Genomic DNA, 24,912 nt, shown 5'->3' with positions numbered 1-24,912 from the left:
CCCCTTTCCAACACACTGTGCGAAAAATATTCCACTTATGTGGCTACAGCAGAGCGGTAGCCACTGTGGGCCGGGCTACGGACGGGCCGTGGATGGCCCGTGGGTGGGCCGTGGATGAGCTGTGGACAGGCCGTGGACGGGTCATGGGTGGGTCGTGGGTGGGCCGTGGGTGGGCCGTGGGCCGGGCTGTGGGGGGCGTGGGCCAGGCTGTGGGGGGCCGTGGGCCGGGCTGTGGGGAGCTGTGGGCAGGCTGTGGGTGGCTGTGGGGGGCCGTGGGCCGGGCCGAGGGACAGGCCATAGGCACTTTCCCAGACTGCAGCTTTTTCGGCCCGTGTGGGTGAGCCAATGCACCGGGGCACAGTGGCAGCCCCACGGGCGGCTGCAGTCTGGGCAGTGAGTCGTGGTAAAGAAAAAAGAGGCCAGCGCTGATCACTGAGGGGACCCAGAGGGCGTCTGGCTCTGGCGCACTCTTCCCTAGACAGCGGGATACGGCCATGGACAGAGGAGGGGAGACACTGGGCGGGAGGACCCCACCACGGTGGGCACAGGGCAGGGGGCGCAGGGCCCTCTCCCTTCCACACACCCTGTGGCGTGCCCTGGCCTCCTGGGCTGAGTGTTCCTCTCTCCCGAGAAGCTGCTCGCCCGTGCGTGTCCCTGTGGCAGTTCACGCCAAACAAGGGTTTAAAGTCCTTTCCTGAGGTCTCCGAAGGATGCCAAAGAGTCGGTGTCATCTATGTTACGTTGGAGGCTGAGCTTATCTCAGAGAATAAGCCACTGGATCTACGTACACCAGAGTCCACACTGCACACGTGGCAGTGACAGTAGGAGTCTACACAGCTGGCCACCTACCTGATTGTTCATCGACAGGGAGAAGTTCTTTTGGACCTGGTCTAACGTCATGTTGTTATAGAGGAGCATTGGGTCATTCCGGTCTTCTGCCTTGGTGGTGGCCTGTGGGTTTAATGTTCGATCGTTATTCCAGAGCCAGACCTCTCCCGACGCCCCCCGGGCGGAGCTCTGGGAGCCGCACCACAGAGCTGAAGGGGTGGGACGCGTGATCAGCGCGGTCACTGCGGGGAAAGCCGAGCTCGAGTCTGCTCCCGCCCCTGACGGGCTGGGCTGTGTGGGGCCCACGGGCCTTCCCGCCTCTCTGTGCGGGGCCACCACGGAGGCTGCACCTGGGCCTGTGCCCCTGAGGCCACTCGCCTTTGTCTGGCGCTGTCTGACCGTCACAGCCGAAAACTCTCGCCTGGCCTCTCTCGGGCACCCTGGAAACTCTCGCCCGGCCTCTCTCAGACACCCTGGCCCGACTCAGTGCCGCAGCCCCAGGCCTGTCTCCCACTCTGCGTCGCCCAGGCAGCGACTGTCCCAACCTGCCCGACAGTCCCCACGGCAGACATGTTGAGGCGGGAGATGGGTGAGCACAGAGCAGCCCAGCGCCAAGGCCACGACCAGGACCCCGAGGGCCAGAGGGCGGGGAAGATGCACACAGAGTGACCCCATGGGGAGGCTGAACAGGGGACCCCGAACCTCACGCTGACCCCCACGAGTTGTTCTGAGCGGGCCCTGGGCGTCCAGCAGCCCCAGGAAGCCAACACTGGCCCCGAGACCCTGACCTGAGGGCGTGGCCACACACGGGGCCGCGGCAGGAGGCCACTCTGCCACGCCAGGGTGAAGGAGGAAGCAGCCCACACTCTGAAAGAGGTGCAGCCCACCCGGGCTGGCTGCATAGACAGTGTTCATGGACCCCGGGAGCTGTGTAGACAGGGTTCATGGACTCCAGGTGCTGTGTAGATGTAGACAGTGTTCAAGGATTCTGGGTGCTGTGTAGACAGGGTTCATGGACCCAGGAGCTGTGTAGACAGGGTTCATGGACCTTGGGTGCTGTGTAAAGAGGGCTCTGGGCCCGGGTGCTGTGTACACAGGGTTCTGGGCCCGGATGCTGTGTAGACAGGGTTCATGGACCTGGGTGCTGTGTAGACAGGTTTCATGCACCCGGATGCTGTGTAGACACGGCTCTGGGCCCGGATGCTGTGTAGACAGGGTTCATGGACCTGGATGCCATGTAGACAGGGCTCTGGGCCCGGTGCTGTGCAGACCCCACAGACGGGAGCTGCAGAGATGAGCCCGTGGGGGTCGGGTGAGTACGTGCCCGCCCAGCCTCCCCTCCGGCCCGTCCCCTGGGCACAGCAGACTGCCCGGCCCCCGGCTCCGCGCAGGGACCGAGCTGGCCTCACTGTGATGGGGAAATGGTGCTGGGCCATGCACCAGGGAGCCGCCAGCGTGGCCAGCGGTGAGCAGCGGGCGTGAGTGGAACCTGCGGCTGGCTCAGACTAGCGGAGTCAGAGCCTCGTTAGTATCATTAGTATTGCCGCCTATCGTTAGTATCTGCCGCCTCTGTCGCCTCCCGCGGGGAGCGGCCAGAGGTTTGCTGAAGCTCCTCCTGGCAGGCTGCACCCGCAGGGGCCACAGACTGACCCGCAAACACGCAACAGGGCGGCAGGGAAGGCGGGAGCACGGCCCGGGAGCAGGGAACTCACGTTGGCGATCTCCCCCTCCAGCTCCATCACTCTTCGCATTTCGATTTCTATCTGTGTCCTGTTGATCAGCAGTCCTCTTTCCTCCCGGATCAGCATGGCCACAGAAACCATGAACTCCTCATACGCCTTGCACGCCTGAGGGAGAAGCAGGCAGTGAATAACTGGAAACCTTCGTTGAAACAGCAGCACATGCTGAAGCTTAATTAATTAATGAACTTAATTAGCACTGTAGTCCCGTTGTTCATCGATTTGCTCGAGCGAGCACCAGTAATGTCTCCATGTGAGACTTGTTACTGTTTTTGGCATACCAAGTACGCCATGGGGAGCTTGCCAGGCTCTCCGAGAGGGATGGAGGAATCAAACCCTGGTAGGCTGTGTGCAAGGCAAACGCCCTACCTGCTGTGGACTTAATTTTCACTTACTATTCATGTTTGCCAAACCACGAAGCACAATGAAATGCAAATCCTCTCCAGGACCCAGGAGAAACGCCCTGCACAGATCCCTAGAACTGAGTCTCTGAGCGGGAACACAGAGGTGACGGCACAGTGCTGGGGGCTGGTCATGACCAGCTTCTGGGGACTCTGGCCAAGTTGCTTCGTGTTGCCTTTGCAAGAACATGGTCAGTACACATCACTGGTCATTTTACTGTAATCATACATCTCATGACAAAATGTCCTTTACCGAGACTTCTTTCTGCTCGTATATGTCGACCATTTATGAGCCCAGAGCCCGAAGCTCAACAACACTGTCAGGATTCTCTCTGACTGTCCCCTGGACAAGCAGTATTCTGTGTTTACCAGGCCGCGTTCTCCTGAGTTCCTCCAACATAAACTTGTGGGTTTCCATCAGTTTTGCAGCTGCTCCCTAGGACCGGGCGGTTTTGTCTCTGTCCAGAGTGGCTCCTTCGAGGGGCCCGGCCTCACCTGAGAGGCAGCTGTGAGCCCGTCCGCTGTCCTCCCTTCAGAACCCCCCAATGCCTCATTCGAGCCCAGGGGAGGGTTCGGCCCAGGGCAGCCCTGCCAGGCACCAAGGGTCAGCGGTGGCGCTGCTGAGCCGAGAGCACACGGGCCCAGCACCCCTGCCGCCTGCTGCCTGGGAAAGCAGGCGGGGGAGGCCTGGGCCCCGCACACTGCTCTGCTCGGCTGCACACGGGAACCGCCCAGGGAAGGCGAGGGAACACCCAGGGGCTTCTGTCCCCGCCAGGCCCAGAGCCCGAGGGTGCACGGGCTGGCAGAAACCTAGAGAACATCAGTGAAGAGGGTCACCCCGGTGGACGACAGCATCGAGAACCAGGACAGACAATCGGGAGGTCTGGGGCCCCTCTGGGCCTTTCCTCGGGCAGAGACAGACCCAGGCCAGACCCTGCGTGTAGCACCGCCCTGCCCCTCCCGGCTCTGAGCCTGTTCCCGGCTGGCCCCGGGTAGCAGAGACACAGGAAAGTGTCCGTGTGGTTCCCGCCACCCCCCCTTTGCCCACGCCGGGTACTCAGAATTCTCACTCCACGCACGAGGAGACAGCAGAGGCACTGGGCACTGCCCTGCTGGCCCTCGATCCTGCCCGCCTGTCCCCCTGAAGCTGGGGTCACTGCCCTGCTGGCCCTCGATCCTGCCCGCCTGTCCCCCTGCAGGAGGGGGTCACCGGGGAAACAGTGAGGTTTCCAGCATCGCTCTGTGAGTTGGGGTTTGGGGTTTTGCGCTTCTGTGAGCAGGTGAGGAGGCAACAGCCAGGCAGTGGGCCGCTGGCCGAGAGCCAGCTCTGCACCGAGCACACGAAGGGGGGTCAGTGCAGCCACAGGGCCTAGCGCCCCTCTAGGGGACTCCCATACCAGGCCAATTACTGTCTCCATCCTCTCTGCTGCCTCCAGATTTACCCGTAGCTGCAGAGCCTGGCTCCCACCTCTCCAACAGCCGATTCTACTTGAAGACTTTGTATTTCCTTCCAGGCGATACTTTGAAATATGTAAAGTGTCAAGTAACATAATTGCCAGGATGGGGGAGAAAGTAGCCAACGCACATTTCAGTATCTAAACGGCACTCCTGTCAGGGTTCGCAAAAGGCTGAAATCCATTTTTCTTTCCAGCCACTAAGAGCCAATGACTTCTGGGAGGGAGAGACCAGAGCCAGCCAGGGCCGTGTTCAGTACGGGAAGCAGCGAGCTGGGGCAAGAGCGACAGGACAGCAGAGACGGCACTTGCCTTGCATGCGGCTGACCCAGGTCTATCCCCAGCACCACACATGGTCCCCTAACCCCGGCCAAGTGTGACCCTGAGCACAGAGCCAGGAATAATCCCCGAGCACAGAACCAGGAGTCCGCCCTGAGCACAGAGCCAGGAGTCCACCCTGAGTACTTCCGATTCTACAGTCTTTAGAGTATCTGCTCCATGGAGGGGCAGACAGTCCCCAGTCCAGCCGCCGCTGGCGCCTTTGTGTGTAATAGGGCCTGTGTCCCCCCAGGGCCCCTGGTCCCAGGAAGCTCATCCTGCCCCTTTCCGGAGGAAGTCACAGATGTGGGCGCGGAGGGGGGACACTTGGTGCTGCAGCAGAGACATTTCCTGCCAAAAGGCTCTGGGACCCTTCAAGCCGCGTGCTGGGGCCCGTGGTGGACACGACACACAGGCTGTCCGCAGGGACCCCAGAGCCACGGCCAGCAGCCCTGCCTGGCCAGGAGCAGAGAAGCACAGAGGGAGCAGTGCCCAGGGCCAGCACAGGAGCGGGGATGGTGGAGCCCAGGTGACCCGGGCCCGGGGCAGGGCTGTGGGCTGCTCTGCCCCCACGGGAGGACGCATGGCCTCACGGTCCAGTTACAGGGTAACTGCATGGGCCTGTCTACATTCTTCATCAGCAACCAGGGTTTCTTGCTTTAGGGGACCACACCCAGCGGTGCTCAGGGCTGACTCCCAGCTCAGTGCTCAGGGCTGACTCCTGGCTCTGTGCTCAGGGCTGACTCCTGGTTCTGTGCTCAGGGTCACTCCCAGCTCGGTGCTCAGGGGACCACTTGGGGTCCCAGGAAGAAACCCAGGCTGGCCGTGGAGAAGGCAGTAGTTGTTCTATTGCTCAGGTGTTTGTGCCATCTCCTTGGGGGTCTTGCTGCCCTGTATGTGTCACTCCTGGCGAGGTTGGACAGGGCACTGCAGGCCCTGGGACCCCGACCTCATGGGCTCCGCTCCCCTGGGCTCACCCCGAGGTTTCGGGAAGCGCCTGTGCCCCGGGGTTGCCCACAAGCGGCTGCACCGGTCCTGGGTCCGAGCCCCGTGTATGGGCGTGAAAGCATCCAGCTGCCCAGACTCAGGCCCCAGGTGCGAGGTTCACGTCTCCTGTTCCCATCGAGCCCCAGGCCTGGGCCGAGGACGGCACTGACACTCAGCTCCGTCCCGGCCTCTGCGTCTCCCTCTGGCCTGGGCCCCCGCCATGCTCAGGCCACTCGGCGCTGGCCCTGTGTGCGGCCCTCCCACGCCCGCCTCCCGCCGCCTCACCTCTGTGTACACCCCGCTGCACGTGTAGTAGTCTCTGGACGGGAGCCCGAGCCGCGGCTGGTCGATCTGGAAAGGCAGAAAGAAGCCGTGAGGGGAGATGGAGCCCAGGGCTGGTCCACGGGGACGTCAGGGGCACCTCCCAGCCAGGCGCTGACACGGGGACAGCACCCGGGCCCAGGGGCGGGTGAAGGGGCAGCCGGGAGCCCAGGGACAGGCTGTGGCCAGTGCCCATCTCACGGTCAGTGTGCCCATCTCATAGTCAGTGCCATCTCACAGTCAGTGCCCGTCTCATGGTCAGTGCCCACTCATGGTCAGTGCCCATCTCATGGTCAGTGCCCGTCTCATGGTCAGTGCCCGTCTCATGGTCAATGCCCTTCTCATGGTCAGTGCCCGTCTCATGGTCAGTGCCTGTCTCATGGTCAATGCCCTTCTCATGGTCAGTGCCCGTCTCATGGTCAATACCCTTCTCACGGTCAGTGCCCGTCTCATGGGGGCCGAATCTTGGCCATGCGTCAGTCTTGGGGACACACCGGGGCTGGCCATGTGCAGGCCCCCCTGGACAGTCCAGCTGCCAAGGGCCCGGGGGAGGCCCGGGGATGCCCCACTGTTCTCCAACAGGCATGTCGCCTCTGCCCCAGTCTGGCTCTGCCCTGCGGGGCCACCACCCTCTGTCCTGCCCTCTGGCGTGGGACAGGCCTCCACGGGCGTTGGAACCTTCTGGCTAGTGTGAATCTCGATAAAGGGTTGTGAGGTCTGTGGCCGGGCCCCACGCCCCGTCCCCACTCCCGAGTGTCCACTCAGACGACGGCCAGCACACAGGACATCCCCGGCCAGTGCAGGGAGACACGAGCCACTGAGCAGCTGGAGGAGGCCGGCACCCTCTTGGCCGTCTGGGGGACGGCGCTGGACAGACGGCCGCGAGAAGGACCTCCGGGATCTTAACAAAGATGACCATGGGCCGGAGAGCAGCACAGGACTGGCCTGGCCTGACATGTGGCTGGCCGGGTCCACCCGGCACCACATCCGGCCCCTGAAGGCCCGCCAGAAGGGACCTGAGCACTGCCGGGCGAGCCCAGGACACTGAGGCTGTGGGCCCCTCCGGCTCCCTCCTGAGGGCGGCCACGGCAGGCGAGGGCTGACATTTCTACGACCCGGGAGAACCGCGTCACAGAGCCATGCTGTGAGACCGGCTGTGTCCGGCTCGGGGGTCTGACGCCCCCCCTCCTCTCTCCAGGCCCGCGGTGAGGCTAGCCCGGCCCCTGGAGCAGTGCCCGGTGCAGGCCCTCCCCGTGGCACTGGCAGTGGCCAGACGCACTCACGTGGATTATGTGCCTCGAGGAGTTCTTATCATCGGTGCCGACAAACAGATTGATCAGGACTTTCTTTCCGTACTGAGAGTTGAGTCGGGCCAAGACCTGCTCTGCTCTCCAGGAAGTACCTGCAGGTACCAGAGGGAGGCGGGTCAGGAGCAGGGCGGCAGCTGGACCCCAGGGACGAGAGGTGGATGGACACCCCAGAGCTGGCATGGCCGGCCAGCTCACACCCCAGTCACGGGGGAAAGGCGAGTGAGCACAGCCCTTTCTACGCCAAGGAACAGCAGCCAGTGCCGCAGGGACGGGGGAGGGACCCTTATTCTTGCCGGGCAGATATACACCAGTCCAGTGTTTGAGGAAAACATATGGAACCTTCTGGAAAAACTAGGAATTGGGCATCCATATGACCCAGCGATCCCACTTCTTGGCATCTATCCCCAAAGACACTATTTCAGAAAAACGTTTGCTCTCCAAAGTTCATTGTAGCATGATTCACAACAGCCCAAATCTAGAAACATCCGCACGCAAGAGCAGATGACAGACTAAGGCCCTGTGGCACGTCTTGGCTCCCAGGAAGTCCTCCTCCTGTGACTTGCTGTCATGGTGGGTCTGAGAGCCTCGTGCTGGCGGGGTGAGTCAGCGGCTGGACAGAGAGGCCTCTCACATGTGGGGCAGAAACAGCTGGCCCCGGCACAGGCTGGGAGTGGGCACTCGGGTCGGGGTGTGGGGCCAGAATAATGTGGGCATGGCACCAGCCTGGGCAGAGCCGCAGACGACAGTGTCTTGGTGCCGGGGGGCTGGGGGGGGGGTGGGGCTCACCGTTCAGAGTATTTTCCCAGTTATTAATCACCACTGGCCATTCATAGATATCCGGCAGGACCTTCAGCAGAGGGACCCCGCCTCTGTTGTCGACCACAGCTGTGGGGAGCAACAGAGACAGCTGGCGTGACGCGCCCGGCAGGCCCCGGAGCGGCCGCGGTCCCCACGGGCAGGCCGGGCGGACTCACTCTCGTTCACGCAGGAGCGGTAGAGGGTCTTGGCTTTCTGCACGGCCTCGATGTCCTGCTGTTTGTGCTCCTGAAGGACGTCTGAAACGGGACGTTTGAGCACTGTAAGGCCGAGTCCGGCCAAGGCCGAGGGGAGGAGCCAAGCCCCACCGAGTCTGGGCAGAGGCCGAGAGCGGGGACAGCCCTTTCCAGAAGGCGGCGGGTGGGCTGCTAGGGGGCTCGGGGTTGGGTGGGGACGGAGGGAACCAGCGAGAAGGAGCCTGGCCTCGGGGGAGAGGGGCTCTGTGTGCCGGGGAGGGGTGCGGAGAGACGGGCGCCCATCCCGCTTGCCTGGAGGCTAGTGAGCGGCGACACGGCTTATCCACAGAGAAACTTCCAGAAGGCCAGAGAGCCGGAGCACAGCGGGCTCGGGGCCGCTCCTGTGCCACGCCCGGCCCGACGGCACCCACCTTTCAGCACCACCTCGAGCTCGTCCCGCAGGATGTCGAAGTTGCTGTAGCGGGAGCTGGTCTCGGGGATGACGTGGCGCTTCATCCAGCCCCCGCAGGCGTACTGGTAGAAGTCCGTGCACGGCTCAGCCGACGCGTCCATGTTCTGGATCAGCCTGGCAGCTGCAGGGCCAAGCAGAGGGCCATGGGGCCTGTCCCGGAGAGGGCCACAGGGGTGGGGAGGACCCCCGCTTGCTTCCCTCTCTCGGTCACTCTGCTGGCCGGCTCTGGGCCCGGCCGGGACGCAGCTGGTGGGTGCGACTCTCATCTGGGGGCTCCCGAGGGGTGCCCAGGAGAGCCGGGGTCCCACCGGGGTCAATGCAGGACTGCAGGCGCCGGTGGTCGGGGGCTCTGGGCCCAGTGGTTCCAAGGGATGACGTGGTCCAGGGAGAGAGCTGGGGTCGGCACCAGCATGGCCTGAGCCCTAACTATTGTACCATCTCCCGCCCCCTGGGTTTGGTTCTTAAATGGGCTGAGTCCCCTGCCTTCCCCTGCTCTCCCCTGCCCTCCCCCGCCCCCCTTCCCATAGCCCCCGTTCCACAAGGCAGCCCCTAAGACCTGTCTTTCACCTCCTCTCAGGGAAACAGACGGCTCGGAGCCCCTGGGGAGAGTGTCCGGGCAGCAATGGGGCCAGGAGACACGAAGAAGGGGAGGGGCTATCCTGGACCCCGGGGTGCAGCTGCGGCCTGCCCTGGGCCCTCCCCTCTTCACTCTGACCGGCCGCTCTTGGAGCTGGACGTGCCCAGCTCCCGCCCAGCACCATAGCCGAGGGGCTCCCGGCCCTAAGGCTGGTCTCTGAGACGCCGCCCCCCTTCCCCCATCCCTGCGGCTCCCGGGGGCCTGGGAGGGGACAGCCGCCCACTGTGGCCGGAGCTGGACCCCGTTCTGAACGTCCCCCCGCCCCGCCCAGCCACACCTGAGCTGACCAGATGCTTCTCGTCCATGACCCAGCGGACAGGGCGGGCTGAGGGCAAACGGGACATTTGCCGTAAGGAGCAGATGTGAAGCCGGGCTCTGGGCCAGCTGGGCTCCCAGGGCCGAGGGTCTCCCGGGCCTGGCACCGAGCCGGCCCCGCCCCAGTGCCGAGGCTGCTTACCCGGGTATCCTGGGGTGCCTGGCCGAGTGTGGCGCTAGGGAAGGCTCGTTTCTCACCGAGGAGAAGACTCCCGTGCAGACAGGGAAGCTGCTTCTCTAAGGGTCCCGGCTGGCCCCAAGCCCGTCCTCCAGGCGCCCTCCCCACACACCGGTGGGCAGGAGTCTAGGCCCCGGTGTCTGGCCACCTGGAGCAAAGGTGTAGCAGCTGGACCCAAGGCACCAGCGCCCCTGAACACCCCACCTGGAACCATCTGTCACCGGAGCCAGAGCAGAAGGCAGACACTTCCCCAAAGGTCTCCACACGGGCGCACCAGCCAAGGTGCTCAAGTCATCACCAGGGTAGCAGCAGTAAGGAAAGCTGCAGTACCAATAGTACTAATAGGGACAGCAGTAGCAGCACCCACAGTCGTGAGATCAGCAACAATGCTGAGAGTAACGCGAGAGGAACAGCACGGACATGCTGATACTGAGAACTCAACAGTAATGCCAGAGGAACAGTGCTGAGACTGAGAGCAATGCTCAACAGTAATGCTACAGGAACAGTGACGACACTGAGAGCAACGCTCAACAGTAATGATAAAGAAACAGTGACGAGACTCAGAACAACACTCAAAAGTAATGCTAGAGGAACAGTGCTGAGACTGAGAACAATACTCAACAGTAATGCCAGAGGAACAGTGCTGAGACTCAGAACAATACTCAACAGTAATGCCAGAGGAACAGTGACGAGACTCAGAACAATACTCAACAGTAATGCTAGAGGAACAGTGCTGAGACCGAGAGCAATGCTCAACAGTAATGCCAGAGGAACAGTGCTGATACTGAGAACAATACTCAACAGTGATGCCAGAGGAACAGTGCTGAGACTGAGAACAATACTCAAGAGTAATGCTAGAGGAACAGTGCTGAGACTGAGAACAACACTCAACAGTAATGCTAGAGGAACAGTGCTGAGACTGAGAGCAACGCTCAACAGTAATGCCAGAGGAACAGTGCTGAGACTGAGAGCAACGCTCAACAGTAATGCCAGAGGAACAGTGCTGAGACTCAGAGCAATACTCAACAGTAATGCTAGAGGAACAGTGCTGAGACTCAGAACAATACTCAACAGTAATGCCAGAGGAACAGTGCTGAGACTGAGAACAACACTCAACAGTGATGCTAAGGAACAGTACTGAGACGGAGAACAATATTCAAGTTCCTCTAGTATTGCTGGAGGAACAGTACTGACACCGAGAATGGTAACAGTGACCCTAGGGGAACAGCACGAACATGCTGGTACTGAGGACGACACTCGCAAGGTGAGGAGTCGGTGGTCAGTGTGTGACCTGGCTCGAACTCACGCTCTTACACCAAGAGGCGCATGCCTAGGCCCTTAACATTGCTCTTGTTTGGGGTCAGCTCCCGGCAGCTCGAGGGTCTGAGGCCCACTCCCAGAGTCTGCACGAAGAACAGGGCTCATGGCTCAGTGCTCGGCCTGGCTCTGTGGCAGTGCTCGGGGACAAAACCGGGCCTCTGGATTCCTGTGCACTGGCCGCGTCCACTCCCTCTGGCCCTGCATAGCCGGGTTGGCCGCGGGCAGGACTCAGCACGAAGTCCAAGGGCTGATGTGGGCAGCATTCGAGCGGTCCTTTGGGTCTGGCCTCTGCTGCAGAGGGCCACACCAGCAGGACAGAGTGGATGGTGGACACGGTGGCCGGCACGCAAGGATCTCTTGGATGGGGCCAGCGGCTCGTTCGGAGCCTGCAGGGAGGTGCTGGCGGCCCGGCCTGCCCCATGAGCCTGGGACAGAGGACGCGAGGCCAGCTTCCTCCTCCCGGCCGCACCGGCTCTGACGAGGTGGGCGGCTCCTGGACAGGATGCGGCACGTCCCAGAGGTGTGAGCGTGTGACCCCTGCCCCCAGGGCTTGCTGGCACCTGGGCCGGGTTCGGGCGGCCCTCCAGATGGACCCGGTTCCAGCTGGGCGCAAGGGTGACAGGGCTGGGGTGGGGCCAGAAGTTTCTGCAGGTCTGGGAAAGGGGAGGGGGTGAAAGGTCACGGCCCATCTCTGCCCCTCCCGACCGGGGACTGAGAGGCAGGAACTCTCCAAACTGGGGACTCAGCCAGAGGCAGGCCAGGAGGGGAAGTGGAGAAGTGGCTGGACAGAGCTGGGGGCTGGGGTCAGAGCTGGGGCTTTGGGGTCGCAGAACTGGGGTCAGGACCTGCTGGCTCTGACCCAGGGACGCCCCCAGCCCATCGCTGGCTCAGCTGCAGCCGACACACACGCACGGCATCGAAGCTGCGACGGGCTCCCTCCTCCTCCTCCTCTTCACTTCCTTTCCTTCCTGCCTCCGTTACTCAGCTCTCTCGGAGGGAGTCTCTGATGGCCGTGGCTGACACCGGGCTGCGGTGCCCCTCCTGGCCCTGGCTGGTGCTGGCTGCGTGCAGGTCCACACGTTCCCTTCTGGAGGTCTCGGTGTTGTTTTCTCCAAAGCAACCCCCAGCTGCCCCACGACCTCTTACTGCAAGTATATAATGATCTGGGAGTCTTGAATCGGGTGGTTGATGACTAGCGGAGGAACCCTGGGACGCCCTGGCCAGGGCCCTGCTCTGGCTCTGCTGGGGACGGTGCCGGTCACGTGCTCTAGGCCCTGCTCCAGACGCTTCCTGTGGGCTGTGCAGTGACAGCCATCCGGGTCGGAGCAGTTTGAACAGGGCGACTGGAGGGCCAGGGACACGGCTCAGTGGTGAGCGCTGCCTTGTAGGTGTGACCCCGCTGACCCCGGCACTGGCCACTGTGCTGCTCAAGTGTGTTAGCCCAGTGTGCAGGCCAGGGGGGCAAACCTGAGGGCCGTGACGTGACGCTGAGGCCCCGAGGACAGTCCTGAGGCTCCCTGAGCCAATGGGGGCTCACGAGCACCGGGTGCTCCCTGCCCTGAGCCCGCCCCAGCGGGGCCGCTCACTGTCCAGTGCTCGCTGTCTGCACCGGCTGCCTCCCACCTGCTGGGTCACCCCCACTCGGGCTCTGCCACCTGCCCACTGACCCAGACAGGCACTGTGGCCCCACAGCTATGGCCCTGCACTTCTCGCTGCCAGGACAGGCACCAAGCAGGATCCCGAGCCCTCCCAGAGACCCCGAGCACAGAGCCGGGAGTGACCCTATGCACAGAGCCGGGAGTGACCCCGAGCACAGAGCTGGGAGTGACCCCGAGCACAGAGCTGGGAGTCATCCCCGAGCACAGAGCTGGGAGTGACTGGGCACTGCTGGTGTGGCCCAAACTCCAACCGACCAACCAAGGAAAGTCTAACAGAACCAGACCCTGCGTCTGTCTCCTGCTGTGCTCCCGCCGCCCAGATGCCAGGAACGAGCCCCCGCCCCCCACTTCCTCCCCCGCATCCTCCTCCCCCGCATCCCCCTCCCCCCGCCGCCTCCAGCCAGCGAGTCTCCTGGGCCTGGGCCGTCCCCCACGAGCAGGCAGGGGCAGCTCAGTCTCTCCACGGCCTCTGCCCCACTTCTGTGCAGCCCGGTGCAATCCCGGCACAATCCCGGTGCAATCCCGGCGCAATCCTGGTGCAATCCCAGCGCAATCCTGGCGCGATCCCGGCTCCCTCCAGGCCCGGTGGGTGCTGCCCCTCACGCATGCTGGGCCACCAGGTGACTGTCTGGGGCCCTCCCCTGCCTAGTGTGCAGTGCTCACGGCCCATATTGTGGCTTCCTGAGAAAGTCAGAGGCAGGGGAGGGGGAGGCTGGAGAGCGTCAGGCCTCACCCGGGTCCCCACACCCGAGGCCTGCAAGGACCCCCCAGGCTGACAGTGCTCCGGACTCAGGGGCCCTCCTGCAGCAGGGCCGAGGCAGGGCAGGACGAGGCACGGCCCACCGCCTGCTGGCCAGACCCCTGAGGCTCTCCTCCTACCTCCTGCTGGCCACCCGCCCCGCTGCCCTCCGCCTGCTGGTCAGACCCACCCCGCTGCCTCCCGCCTGCCGACCACACGGCTGCCTGGTCCCAGCCCCGGCCTGAACGTCTTCCCCGAGATAGCACCTGGGGGGCCGTCCCCAGCTGTGTCCCCCCACCCACTGGGGCGCCAGCGACACACATTTGTCATCTCACTGGGGGGACTTCCAGGGGGTGCTAAGACCCCTAGAGACTGGGTCCGTGGACAGGCCCTGCTTTGGCCCTGCATGGCCACCCCGGGCAGTCGGGGCCCAGAGGAGCTGGGAGTGAGACGTGGGTGGGACACGTGCAAGGCAGAGCCCTAACCACTGGGCTCTCTCTCTGGCCCAGTGCTTTGGTTCTTGACTTCAGCGTTAGCGTTCAGAAGGTCCATGGGGTGCACTGGCCTTGCCCTGCCCCTGTGGCTCATGACCACGACACTGACCTCTGCCCCTCTGCCCCTCTGCCCTGCCCTCCCCTCCTGTCCTCTGGAATCGCAGAAGGTCCTGGCCACTGGGGACAAGGCCCTCCCCCGCAGGGTCCCTGACCGTGTCACGAGAGCAGAGTCTGCCCGGGGAGGCGTCTGGGTCCCGGGACCCGGGTGGGCGCGGACACTCTGGGAGAGCAGCCTGCTGCCCACAGCGTCGGAGCTGGTGCCCTGCTGGGAGCCACTGACGAGGCTGAGGCCGGGAGAGGCCCTGGGCTGCAGGCGGCCAGCTCCGCGGCCGCAGGGACAGTGGGCGCTGCGAGGTCGTGTGGCCTGGAAGGTGGACAGGTCCCTGGCCGGGGGCATGAGCCCGGCCGTTGAGACGCGCCCGCAGTGCTTGGGGCTGAGTCCTCCCCGCCCCCATGTCCCGCGTACTCGGCTGCTGGGGGGTGAAGGTAACCCCAAGGCTGGAGCTGGTGCCCAGTGATGACCCAAGCCCAGGGCTAGCCGGGTCAGCACTGCCCGTGAGTAGAGAGCCTGGTGGTCCCCGGCCCCCACCCAGCGTCCAGGGCACATGCCCCAGAGACAGACCCCCGGCCCCTGCCCGCGCTGGGCCTCCCATCTGGAAGACTTTTTCTCTTTGCCTTTCTCCTGGTCTCGGGTCGTACCCGGCAGTGCTTGGGGCTCACTGCCGAGGGGCTCAGGGGGCCCCCGTGGGGTGGTCTGGCACAAGGCCAGCCCCTTAACCTGCGTCATCCTCCTGCTCTCGGGGGCTCGCACCTGCCCAGGGCGCCTCATCACCTCCACTGCGGCCCACACCAGGGTCCTGCCTGCCAGATGACCAGCCCCCGAGGCTGTCTCGGCGTGTGCGATGGAGGGGTTAGTGCCCTGCAGAGCCCGGCTGGCCCTTCCTCCGGCCCGCACCGCCTCAGCCCTGGCCGCCCAGCTTCCTCTCCGGGAGACGCCATCCCCGAGCCCCCCAGCCCCGAGAGCCCAGACGCCCCGCGCGGGTCTCACCTGCCTTGATGCATTCTGAGGACTTGCAGATGCCATCTGGAAAGGAAGGGCGGGGTGAGCGTCTGCAAGGCACCTTCTCCCTCTGCTTTCCCTTCCGCCCCGCCCGCAAGCTTTACAGCGAGACCCCGCGCATCCTGTCTCCCCGTCAGTAGGTACAGAAGCCACAGGGACCTCCAGGTCAGTCTACAGCCTGAGGCGTGTTCTTCACGGAGAAAAACGGAACTGTCCTGTTCGGGGCCACACCTGGCAGGGCTCAGGGGACCCTATGGGATGTTGGGGTCGGACCCGGTCGGCTGCGTCTCATTCCAGATGCGTTTCCCCGCCTCTCTCCCCGCCTCTCTCCCACCAACTCGGATCTGAGGTGCCCTCTCGCTTCCCGCGGCAGCCGCCCCGTCCTAACCGCAACCGACTCCGGGAAGCCCGTTAGAATCCCAGCCCGGCTCCCGAGGTCTGCGCTCGAGCAGGCACCACTCACCGTCGTAGGTGGCGTAGAGGACGATCATGGTCACCGCGATGATGGTCAGCAGCAGGACCAGCACCGACAGGCTGATCTCCAGCGGCGTCCCGCACCGCCTCTGGGCCTTGCGCGAGCTCGTGTCTGCAATGTGCATCTGACTTTCGGACGGACCCATCACCTAGCGTCTGCAGAGAGCGGAGAGGAGGACTCAGCCAAACCCACACAAGCCGGGTGAGCGCGAGCGGCCCACGACGCTCACGTGCACTTCGTGAGAAAGACGCGTATTTTCGGTGAAACTCGAAAGTTTGATTCTGAAAATGAATGACCTGTGCTGGTCCCGGCCACCGGGACTGTCTACAGGGGCCGGCAGGGTCGGGCCTGCACGGGAGGCTTGCGTGGGCCGCTCGGCTGAGTCCTGACACTGCTGGCGCCTGCCTGGGACTTAAGTCCCCTTCGGTGCACATCTGAACTTTGGACAGAGCCGAAGGTGCAGCTCTATCTCATTCCTCCATGGGAGATCGATGAGGGACTTCCTGGTCGTGACTAAGCAATGATGTGATAACCAAAGGGCAAACACCGGCACTCCGCTTCTAATTTTATTAATGACTCTCACTTTCAGAATCCGACAGAGCAGTTCTCACGGGGCACGGCCCACCTCTTGGAGAACCCAGGGGTCCTGGGGGATGGGGCCACCTCCCGGAGAACCCGGGGGGACAGGGACACCTCCCGGAGAACCCAAGGCATGCACCACCTCCCGGAGAACCCCATGAAAACATCTCCCCAATTCATCAGAGTCGGCAGCTTCCACTGAGGAGGGAAACTATGGACCATCTTCCATTCCTCCTCATGCAGATGAAGAAAAAAGCTACAGGGGCTGGAGCGATAGCACCAGGATAGCGATAGGAGGGCGTTTGCCTTGCACGCGGCCGACCCAAGTTCGAGTCCCAGCATCCCATAGGGTCTCCCCAGCACCGCCGGGAGTAATTCCTGAGAGCAGAGCCAGGAGCAACCCCTGAGCATGGCCGGGTGTAGCGCAAAAAGGAAAGACTCTCCAGGGATGGTTCTGCCTCCTGGCCGGGCTGAGGGCCGTGGCCAATAGCGGTCAGCAATGTGGGTGACCTCCCGGCTGGGTTGAGGGGCAGTAGCGGGCAGCGGTCAGTGGTGCTTCCCCAGTGGTAGGCCACACTCCAGCACCCGCCCAGTGCTGTTCTCGGGGCCTGGTCTGGGTGGACCCGTCCCTCTTTGAGGAGGCTATGACTATCTCAACGGCACCTCTCGCAGACTGGGCTGAGGATGTCCAGGTGACCACTGACCAGCAGAGCTAGTGAGTATGCTGCAGAGATGACAGCAGTCACAGTCTGAAATAAAACTTCTGTCCCACCATGAATGCTACAAAACGTCCCACAGAAGGGGGCGGCAAGGGTGAGGGGCAGAGTTGAATACACCAGGTGTGACCCCCAGACCCCCTATGGTCCCCCGAGCACTGCCAAGAGTGATCCTCGAGCACAGAGCCGGGAGTCAGAGCCTAGGACTGTGGAGACAGCCCCCAAATCAAACCCAAACAAGCGAGCGGAAGCGGAATATACATCTTCACTTGTTTGTTTGTTCGGAGAGGCCTAGTGATGTCAGCGGGCATCGACTGTTTAGCACCTGGATTTTTCTGCCTGGCTGTACAGAATTGATGAGCTGTCGCCAGTGTCATAAAGACAGGGGGTGTGACCTGAAGAGGCTGCTCAGAAATGGGCCTGAAGTCCGTGTCCCTGGCTGTGCGAGGGTTCTCTGGTCTCATGAGATGGAGCCGCCGGCACGAACAGAGGCAGTGAGTGCCGGACCCCCGCAGATGCCAGAATGCAGTCCCCCAGGGAGCACTACCGTGAGAATCACAGGTGCACTCTGTAACTGCGGGGAGAGTGTCCTCACGATTACACGGGCCTGTAACCCGGAGGCTCGGAAACCAGAACATTTTACAAGACCGTGAGAACACTGTGTTCTCCGTGAGTGGCCGCAAGGGTGCCTGCGTGGGGGCAGATGCCCCTGGACTCAGCCTCGGGGGACCCTCACGATCCACCTCCACAGCAGAGACAGGTGCAGACCGCAGGAGAGAGGCACAGGCTGGAGGCTGCAGAGGGGACACGGCCAGGAGGGAGGCAGCGAGGAAACAGTGGACACTGGGCCAAGGGGCTGAGGCTCAGGCTGCTCGGCTCACTCGCTGGAGACTCTCCAGGGACCCCCGGGGCAACCCAGAGGAGGTTTCCTGCGGGGGCCGTTTCTCCCCTCGTGTTCTTCCTTGGAAGCTGCAGTCAGCCTCCCTCAGGAAAACAGCAGCAGGCGAGCCGTGTCCTTGGGAGACTCGCCCCGGGTTCTCCTTGTTTTTCTGACTCGGCTGCAGGGGAGGCCCGGGAGCTCCGGGCAGCTGCCACGCTGCTCCAAGCGCGCAAAGACCCCTGTGTGCCCCCGGGGACTCTTTCTCCATTTGCCTCTTAGATGCATTCCGCAGAGAGCCCTGGCTGACGGTGCCGGCTGGCCCCGCCCCGAGCCTGGCCATTCTCTCCGTTTATTCCGAGTCACACCTCAGGGTGAAACATGCCGCCTACCCTTAGGTCAGTCAACTCAGTTCACTTTAAGTCACTACATTACTCAAGAGCCCTGGGCCTCCCTGGCAGCCTCAGGGCTGGCGCCAAACCCCAGGCCGTTGGGTCTCAGCCTCAGTTTGTTTGTTTCTTTGCTGTTTTTTGGACCACACCCACCAGTGCTCGGGGCACCCTCCTGGCTCTGTGCTCAAGGTTCACTCAGAGTGGTGCTCAGAGGACCATCTGGGTGCTGGGGATCGAACTGGGGTCGGCCGGCGCAGGGAACTGCTTCCCCTGTACTCTCGGTCCAGCCCTCCGAGCACTTTGGGCAGGGGGAGGCAGGTGGGTACACGCACAGTGGCAGATACTGATAGGACACGGTGACGTTTGGAGTCCCGTACAACAGACTGAGCAAACACCCTCCTTCACACCGCTCCCCGCATGGAGCGAGGCAGAGAGGGTCACCACCAGCCCAGCAGCCCCTCCCCTCAGGACGCCATGGAAGGAGAGGACGAGTGGCTACTGCCAGACTCAGTTCCCAAGGTCCCCGGTGAGCGTGTGGCCTGGCTGCTGGACCCTTCACAACACACATGGCTGCATTCCTGGTTCTGCACCCGGGGCCAACTGCACCGAGGCACAAGCAGGAGAATCAGGAACCCCGACTCCACTCCTGCTCCCAGGCAGGGCAGAAGCTGCAGCTTCTGGGGGGGGTGTCCCGGAGATGCCAGCCCAGAGCTGCCCAGTCGCAGGAGACCCCATGCCCTGCTAGCCAAGGGGGGGGGTAACTGGCCCGCCTTGGCCGCCAGCTGCCTGCCCGAGGGTCCAAAGGTAGTCGGACTCGGCCCTGATTCTCCAGGAGCTCGTGACCTTTGTCTCCCACTGGGCAGCCAAGGGTACCGGACCTGGGTAAGTCCCCAGGGAGAGGCCCAACTCTCCGATGGATCCGCGCCCCGGAAACTTGTGCTGGCTGCACCCGACGCGAAGCCGCGAGCAGCCGCATAAATTATATAACGGGAACGAAATCGCGGCTCAAAGCAAAGCAAGACGTGGAGGTGGGAGGCGGCGGGGCTCAGGGGGCGGCTGGGAGCAGCCGAGGTGAGTCGGCCCGGAGCGCGGATGCGCGCGGGGCGCGGCGGCGGCGGGTCCGAGCCGGCCCGGCCCCCAGACCCGCCCGCGCGCGCCGCTGATCACCGCGGCCGCACAGACCCCGACTCGCCGACAGCTCCGCGCGCGGGGTCCGGGCGCACGGCCTGGCTGGGATCTGCAGCACGCGCCCCCGACCCCTGATCGCCTCAGACCCCTGATCGCCCCCGACCCCGCGCGCGCCCCGGACCCTGCGCTCGCCCCGGGACCCCTGGTCGTCCCCGAACCCGCGCGCGCCCCGGGACCCCTGATCGTCCCCGACCCCGCGCGCGCCCCGGATCCCCCGATTGACCTGGGCCCCGCACTCTCTCCGGGACCCCCTGCGCGCCCCGACCCTGCTCTCGCCCCGGGACCCCTCCTCTTCCCGTTCGCACCGAACCTCGCACTCTCCCCGGACCCTGGGTTCGCCTGGAGCCTCGGCCAGCTCCCGGCCCCCACCCTCCTCGCCAGCCGCGTCCCGCCGGACACCCCACCCCTCGAGGCTCGCCTTTTCCGACCAACCCAGCGCCCAGCTCCGCTGCCGGCGGGACTCACGGTGGGGTTCCGGAGAAGTTGCAGCTCGAAGCCCACGTGTCCCGACCAACGCGCGCCGGGCCGGGCCCTCCCCCTGGCAGCCTGCGCGCCCGCCCCGAGCCCCGCTCGCCCCCCGGGACCCCGCGCGCCGCCCCAACCCCGTGAGTCCCTCGGACCCTTTCGAGCCTCCCGGGACCCTGCACGCCCGCCCCAACCCCGTGAGTCCCTCGGACACTTGCGCGCCCCCCGGGACCCTGCGCGCCCACCCCAACTCCGCGCGCGCCCTCCCCGGGACCCCGCGCGTCTGCCCCGAGCCCCGCGCCGCTCCCCGGGACCCCGCGCGCCCTCCGGGACCCCGTGCGCCCGCCCCGAGCCCGCGCGCCCCCCGGGACCCCGCGCGCCCCCGGGGACCTTGCACGCCCGCCCCAACCCCGTGAGTCCCTCGGACCCTTGCGCACCCCCCGGGACCCCGCGCGCCCCTGACAGCCTGCGGTCCCACCCGGACCCCGCACCCCAGCGGCCTGCGCCGCCGCCCAGCGGATCCCGGGCAGGTCGGGGCCCCGGGCCGCCGAGACACTCACCGCGGCGGGGAGCTCCGAGCTGCCCGGCCCCGCCTCGCCCCCGGCGCATCCCGGCGCCCGGCGCGTCGCCCCCGCCCCCGCCCGCCGCAGGACCCGCGGGAGGGGGCGGCGCCGGGTGGCCCTGGGCAGCGCGGGTGGCCCCTGAGCCCCTGCGGCCCGCGCCGCGCTCCGGCCCGCGCCCTCCCCGCCGGGCGGTCGCCTCCCGCCCCGCGGCCGCGGCCCCTCCGCCTCCGCGGGCAGCGGGCAGCGGCCACCGCGGCGTCCACGGCCTCGCCCGCGCCGGCCCCGCCGGTCCCGCAGCGCCCCGCGCCCGCCGCCGACAGACCCGGAGCCGCCGCAGCGTCCGGAGTCCGGGAAAGCGCGGCCCGCGCCGAGACAGCCCGCGGTTGTTTTGTTTCTGCTTTTTTTTCTTCCATGGCTTTTAGCTCAATGATTCAATGCCAAGTATTTAAGGAGTTTTAACTTTGATCTCTTCTCTTTCCAGTCGTACGGCCTCTCTCTCTTACACACGCGCACACACACACACACACACTCACACACATACACTTACACACACATACATACACACACCACACAAACACACTCCACACTCATACAAACACACGCTCACATACTCACACACAGTCACAAACACACTCACATACAAACACTCACACTCACATACAAACACACACAAAGACACATACATACACACACTCACACACATACATACTCACACACATTTACACTCACACATAAACACACTCAGTCCACACTCACATACACACATACAAACACACACTCACATACAAACACTCACATACAAACTCACACACTCACAAACACACACAAACACACACTTGTCTCTTATACATCACACACATATACTGTCACACATAAACACTTCCACACACTCCCACGCACACTCACACACAAACACAGTCACACAAACACACACTCACACATGTGTCTCTCTCTTACACACACATGTTCACACACACTCACACACAAGCCCATACACGTGTCTCTCTCTTACATACACACACACTCACACACATGTCTCTCTTACACTCACACAATCGCTCACACACGTGCACATCTCTCTCTCTCTCTCTTTCTCTCCCCCCCCCCTCTCTCTCTCCCCCGCCATACTGGAACACAGGTGGGAATGATTCTCTGGTAACACCCAGATTATTCCCTGCTGGACGGTCTTCCCCGCCCGACACATTCTTCTCCTTTTTTTCATAGTAGAAAGTGGAGCAAAGCAAGAACCAGGACAAGTGCCAAGGAAACAGTGACCGGAGCACGGGGGAGACATCCGCAGCGTCACGCACTCTCCGAACTGCGGTGGGCACCGGGAAAGCTGATGCTGCCCCTCTCAGCTCGCCGCACTCTGGGTGCCCATCGCGTGCACCCCTTGGCCTCCCCGGGTCACTCCGTGAAGGAACGTAGGGGGGACTCGGGCGACGTCAACACCCCCCCAGCGCCCTCTGAAATCTGAACTGTGTGCCTGAAATTCAGGAACAAAGAGGCAAGTGTTCATTCACATCGCAGACCTGTGGCTCAGGGCGCAGCCTCTAGGAAACCCGTGCCACAAGCAGGCCGTGCCGGAGTGCCGGGAGGAGGCCGGCGGTTGGCCAAGGTGAAAAGGCGGCTGGTGGGTGGGGGCAACCCCGGGGACAGCAGACTTCCCGAGCCGTGTGATCTCTGGCCGCGTCAGACAGGCAGTGCGGCCTCTCCACTCTGTGGCCCCTTTAAAGACCCGCTGTGGGACTAACGCCTCCACCCCGTGACCATGAGGCCACTGCTGGTCCCCAGAGCCACCACAGACACTGCTGGCTGGGTCGGGGTGCCCAAGGCCCAAGCCCTTTGCAGCTGTTTGGCCAGGCGGGTGTGAGCACTGGAACTTCCCTCTGAGAGCTCAGAGCCGAGTGTGCCACTCGGGTTTGCCCTGAGCCAAGGCAGCCGTGGCCAGGAGTCCCGGCTGGAGGGGACAGACCTGAGCTCAGCCTCACACATGTGTGTGCATGGGCATGCATGTGTGGGCATGTGTGTGAGTGCGTGTACATGCATGTATATGCATGTACATGCATGTGTATGCATGTGCATGTCTGTGTGAGTGCGCACACACATGCACACATACACATGCTTCCTCAGTGACAAGGATTAATTTAGGAAAATTCATTCTCAGGGAAATTGACATTTTTATTTTATTTTTTTGCTTTTTGGGTCACACCCGGCGATGCACAGGGGTCACTCCTGGCTCTGCACTCAGGGGTTACTCCTGGTGGTTCTCAGGGGACCATATGGGATGCTGGGAATCGAACCCGGGTCGGCTGCGTGTAAGGCAAACGCCCTACCCGCTGTGCTATCGCTCCAGCCCCTAGAAATTGACATTTTTAAATACTTCACGGTTTAGTTTTTATTGCTTTGCAGCTAAATTACCAAAATGTTATTTGGGTCTTACATAATTGGCAGTGAATAAAAATGAATTAGAAACGTCCTTTTATCTTTTTCTTGTAGCCAGTTCTGGCTCTTTCTTCCAGCACCCAGTGCACGTTAAACATGGAATGCATTTCTTCTGATTAACATAATAATGACTGTTGGTGTGGGAAGGACTGTCTGGGGTAAAATAATTCCCACGTTTATATTTCAACAGGAAATACAAGGTTGAACTCATATGCCTCGAATTAACACTTCGGTGATTCAAAATTTCAAGGGAGATTCTATTTTTCATTTGCAAAAAATTTTTTAAAGAGAAAGTGTCCCATGTAAGGCTACAGTGTGTTTTTACAGTCTAACAGAATACAAGATTTGCTTGGCCTGATTTATAATACCTGTAAATTTAGAGCAGAAAGTAGAAGACAAAGATAATTTATGACTTTTTTCTCTCTGTTTTTGGCGGGGGGTCTCCAGCAGTGCTCTGGGTGCGGGGTCACTGCTGATGAGGCCCGTCTGCGGCCTGCAGCTCTGCTGGGTGCCCGGCCTGCAGTGCTCAGTCAGACTCAGGCCCCGCCACGTGCCGAGCTCATGCTCCCACCCTTTGGGCCATCGCCCGGAGTCTCATTAAAGACCTTCATTCAACCCCAGGTTTGAGAATGAAGAACTTTCCGTCTACTCAGTCCACGAGCGTCGGTCGTGGTTTTAGCTTGATCTAGTTGCAAGGAAACAGAGGGGAAAAGGCTTCAGGAAGTGGCCCAGAGATTCGCCCTGCTTTGGTTTTCAGACAGAAAAAGGGAAAGAGCATCTTCAGAGGATAGGGCAAAAGCAAACAAAACCAAACCCAAACCCCCAAGAGCACAGTCACTTTCAGACCTGGGTTCCAGCTGCGGAGTCTCTTTGCAAGTCTTCATCCCATTCGTGCTCCCCCAGGGCCACATGCAGGTGTCCCCGGGACAGCAGCCCGGGGCCTCCCCAGAGTGGACACACGCAGGACCCGACAGCGCCAGGTGACCCCGGAGAACTGGGCTCGCAGGGGCTGCCCGTGGCTGTACAGAGGTCCCAAGGCTGCCCGGAGGGCATCTAAGCTGGGCGGAGGGTCGGGACGGACGCTGCCCGCAGCCCGCCGGCCTCTCAGAGCAGAGCTGGGAAGTGTCTGAAAGGCCTCTCAGGGCACCCGTGACGGTGGGGCTGGGAAGTGTGTCTGAAAGGCCTCTCAGGGCACCCGTGACGGTGGGGCTGGTGTTCAAACCTGTGCCTAAGGCTCAACCATCAATAACTTTGTAAATCACAGTTTTTAAAAATAAGTAAATACAGGTGCCAGAGAGCCTTCAGCAAGAAAGTGAAAGGAAGGCAGACAAAGCCAGGAGCCCCGAGGGGCGGCCACTGACCACTGGCTGAGGGCCGGATGTGGGCCCAGCGGCCTCCGACAAAGACCCTGAGCCTGGGAGGGAGGCAGGAGAACCCCAGAGAGAACTTGCCGGGGGCACTGGGCCCTTGGAACCGCAGCAAGGAAGCCTGAAGCGAGGAAGTGTGGGAAGGCGCCCCTCAGCGACTCTCCCCCACCTCAGCGGCTCTCCCCTCCCCTCCCAGCAGCTCTCCCCTCCCCCCTCAGCGGCTCTCCCCCCCCTCAGTGGCTCTCCCCTCCCCCCTTAGCGGCTCTCCCCTCCCCCCTCAGCAGCTCTCCCCTCCCCCCTCAGCAGCTCTTCCTTCCCCCCTCAGCAGCTCTCCCCTTCCCCCTCAGTGGCTCTCCCCCCCTCAGCAGCTCTCCCCCCTTTAAGCGGCTCTCCCCTTCCCCCTCAGTGGCTCTCCCCTCCCCCCTCAGCGGCTCTCCCCTCCCCCTCAGCGGCTCTCCCCCCTCAGTGGCTCTCCCCTCCCCCCTCAGCGGCTCTCCCCGCCTCAGTGGCTCTCCCCTCCCCCCTCAGCGGCTCTCCCCCCTCAGCAGCTCTCCCCCCTCTC

The 24,912-nt window shown here is 63.0% G+C and overlaps 1 protein-coding gene across 5 annotated transcripts in view; it reads right to left on the bottom strand.

The window, feature by feature from the left end:
* The window catches only part of MME (membrane metalloendopeptidase), a 33,505-nt gene extending 12,528 nt beyond the window's left edge, over window positions 1-20,977 (bottom strand). Inside the window, exons 1-10 of one of the 5 annotated variants that reach the window (XM_055129417.1) lie at window positions 20,861-20,977; window positions 15,747-15,913; window positions 15,272-15,307; window positions 8,782-8,943; window positions 8,333-8,413; window positions 8,145-8,243; window positions 7,332-7,450; window positions 6,013-6,078; window positions 2,541-2,675; window positions 850-951 (exon numbers count right to left, since the gene is read on the bottom strand). In XM_055129417.1, coding sequence (XP_054985392.1) covers window positions 850-951; window positions 2,541-2,675; window positions 6,013-6,078; window positions 7,332-7,450; window positions 8,145-8,243; window positions 8,333-8,413; window positions 8,782-8,943; window positions 15,272-15,307; window positions 15,747-15,903 — 957 coding nt within the window. In that variant the 5' untranslated portion in view covers window positions 15,904-15,913; window positions 20,861-20,977. Of the gene's footprint in view, window positions 1-849; window positions 952-2,540; window positions 2,676-6,012; window positions 6,079-7,331; window positions 7,451-8,144; window positions 8,244-8,332; window positions 8,414-8,781; window positions 8,944-15,271; window positions 15,308-15,746; window positions 15,914-16,054; window positions 16,421-19,928; window positions 20,156-20,535; window positions 20,687-20,860 lie in introns of those variants that run through there. The other 4 variants (XM_055129415.1, XM_055129419.1, XM_055129416.1 and 1 more) reach the window with 4 other exon arrangements.
* Window positions 20,978-24,912: the final 3,935 nt, after the last annotated feature.

Source organism: Sorex araneus, chromosome 2 (genome assembly GCF_027595985.1).
Source record: "Sorex araneus isolate mSorAra2 chromosome 2, mSorAra2.pri, whole genome shotgun sequence".
NCBI lineage: Eukaryota > Metazoa > Chordata > Mammalia > Eulipotyphla > Soricidae > Sorex > Sorex araneus.
This window is presented reverse-complemented; position numbering and strand designations above follow the sequence as displayed.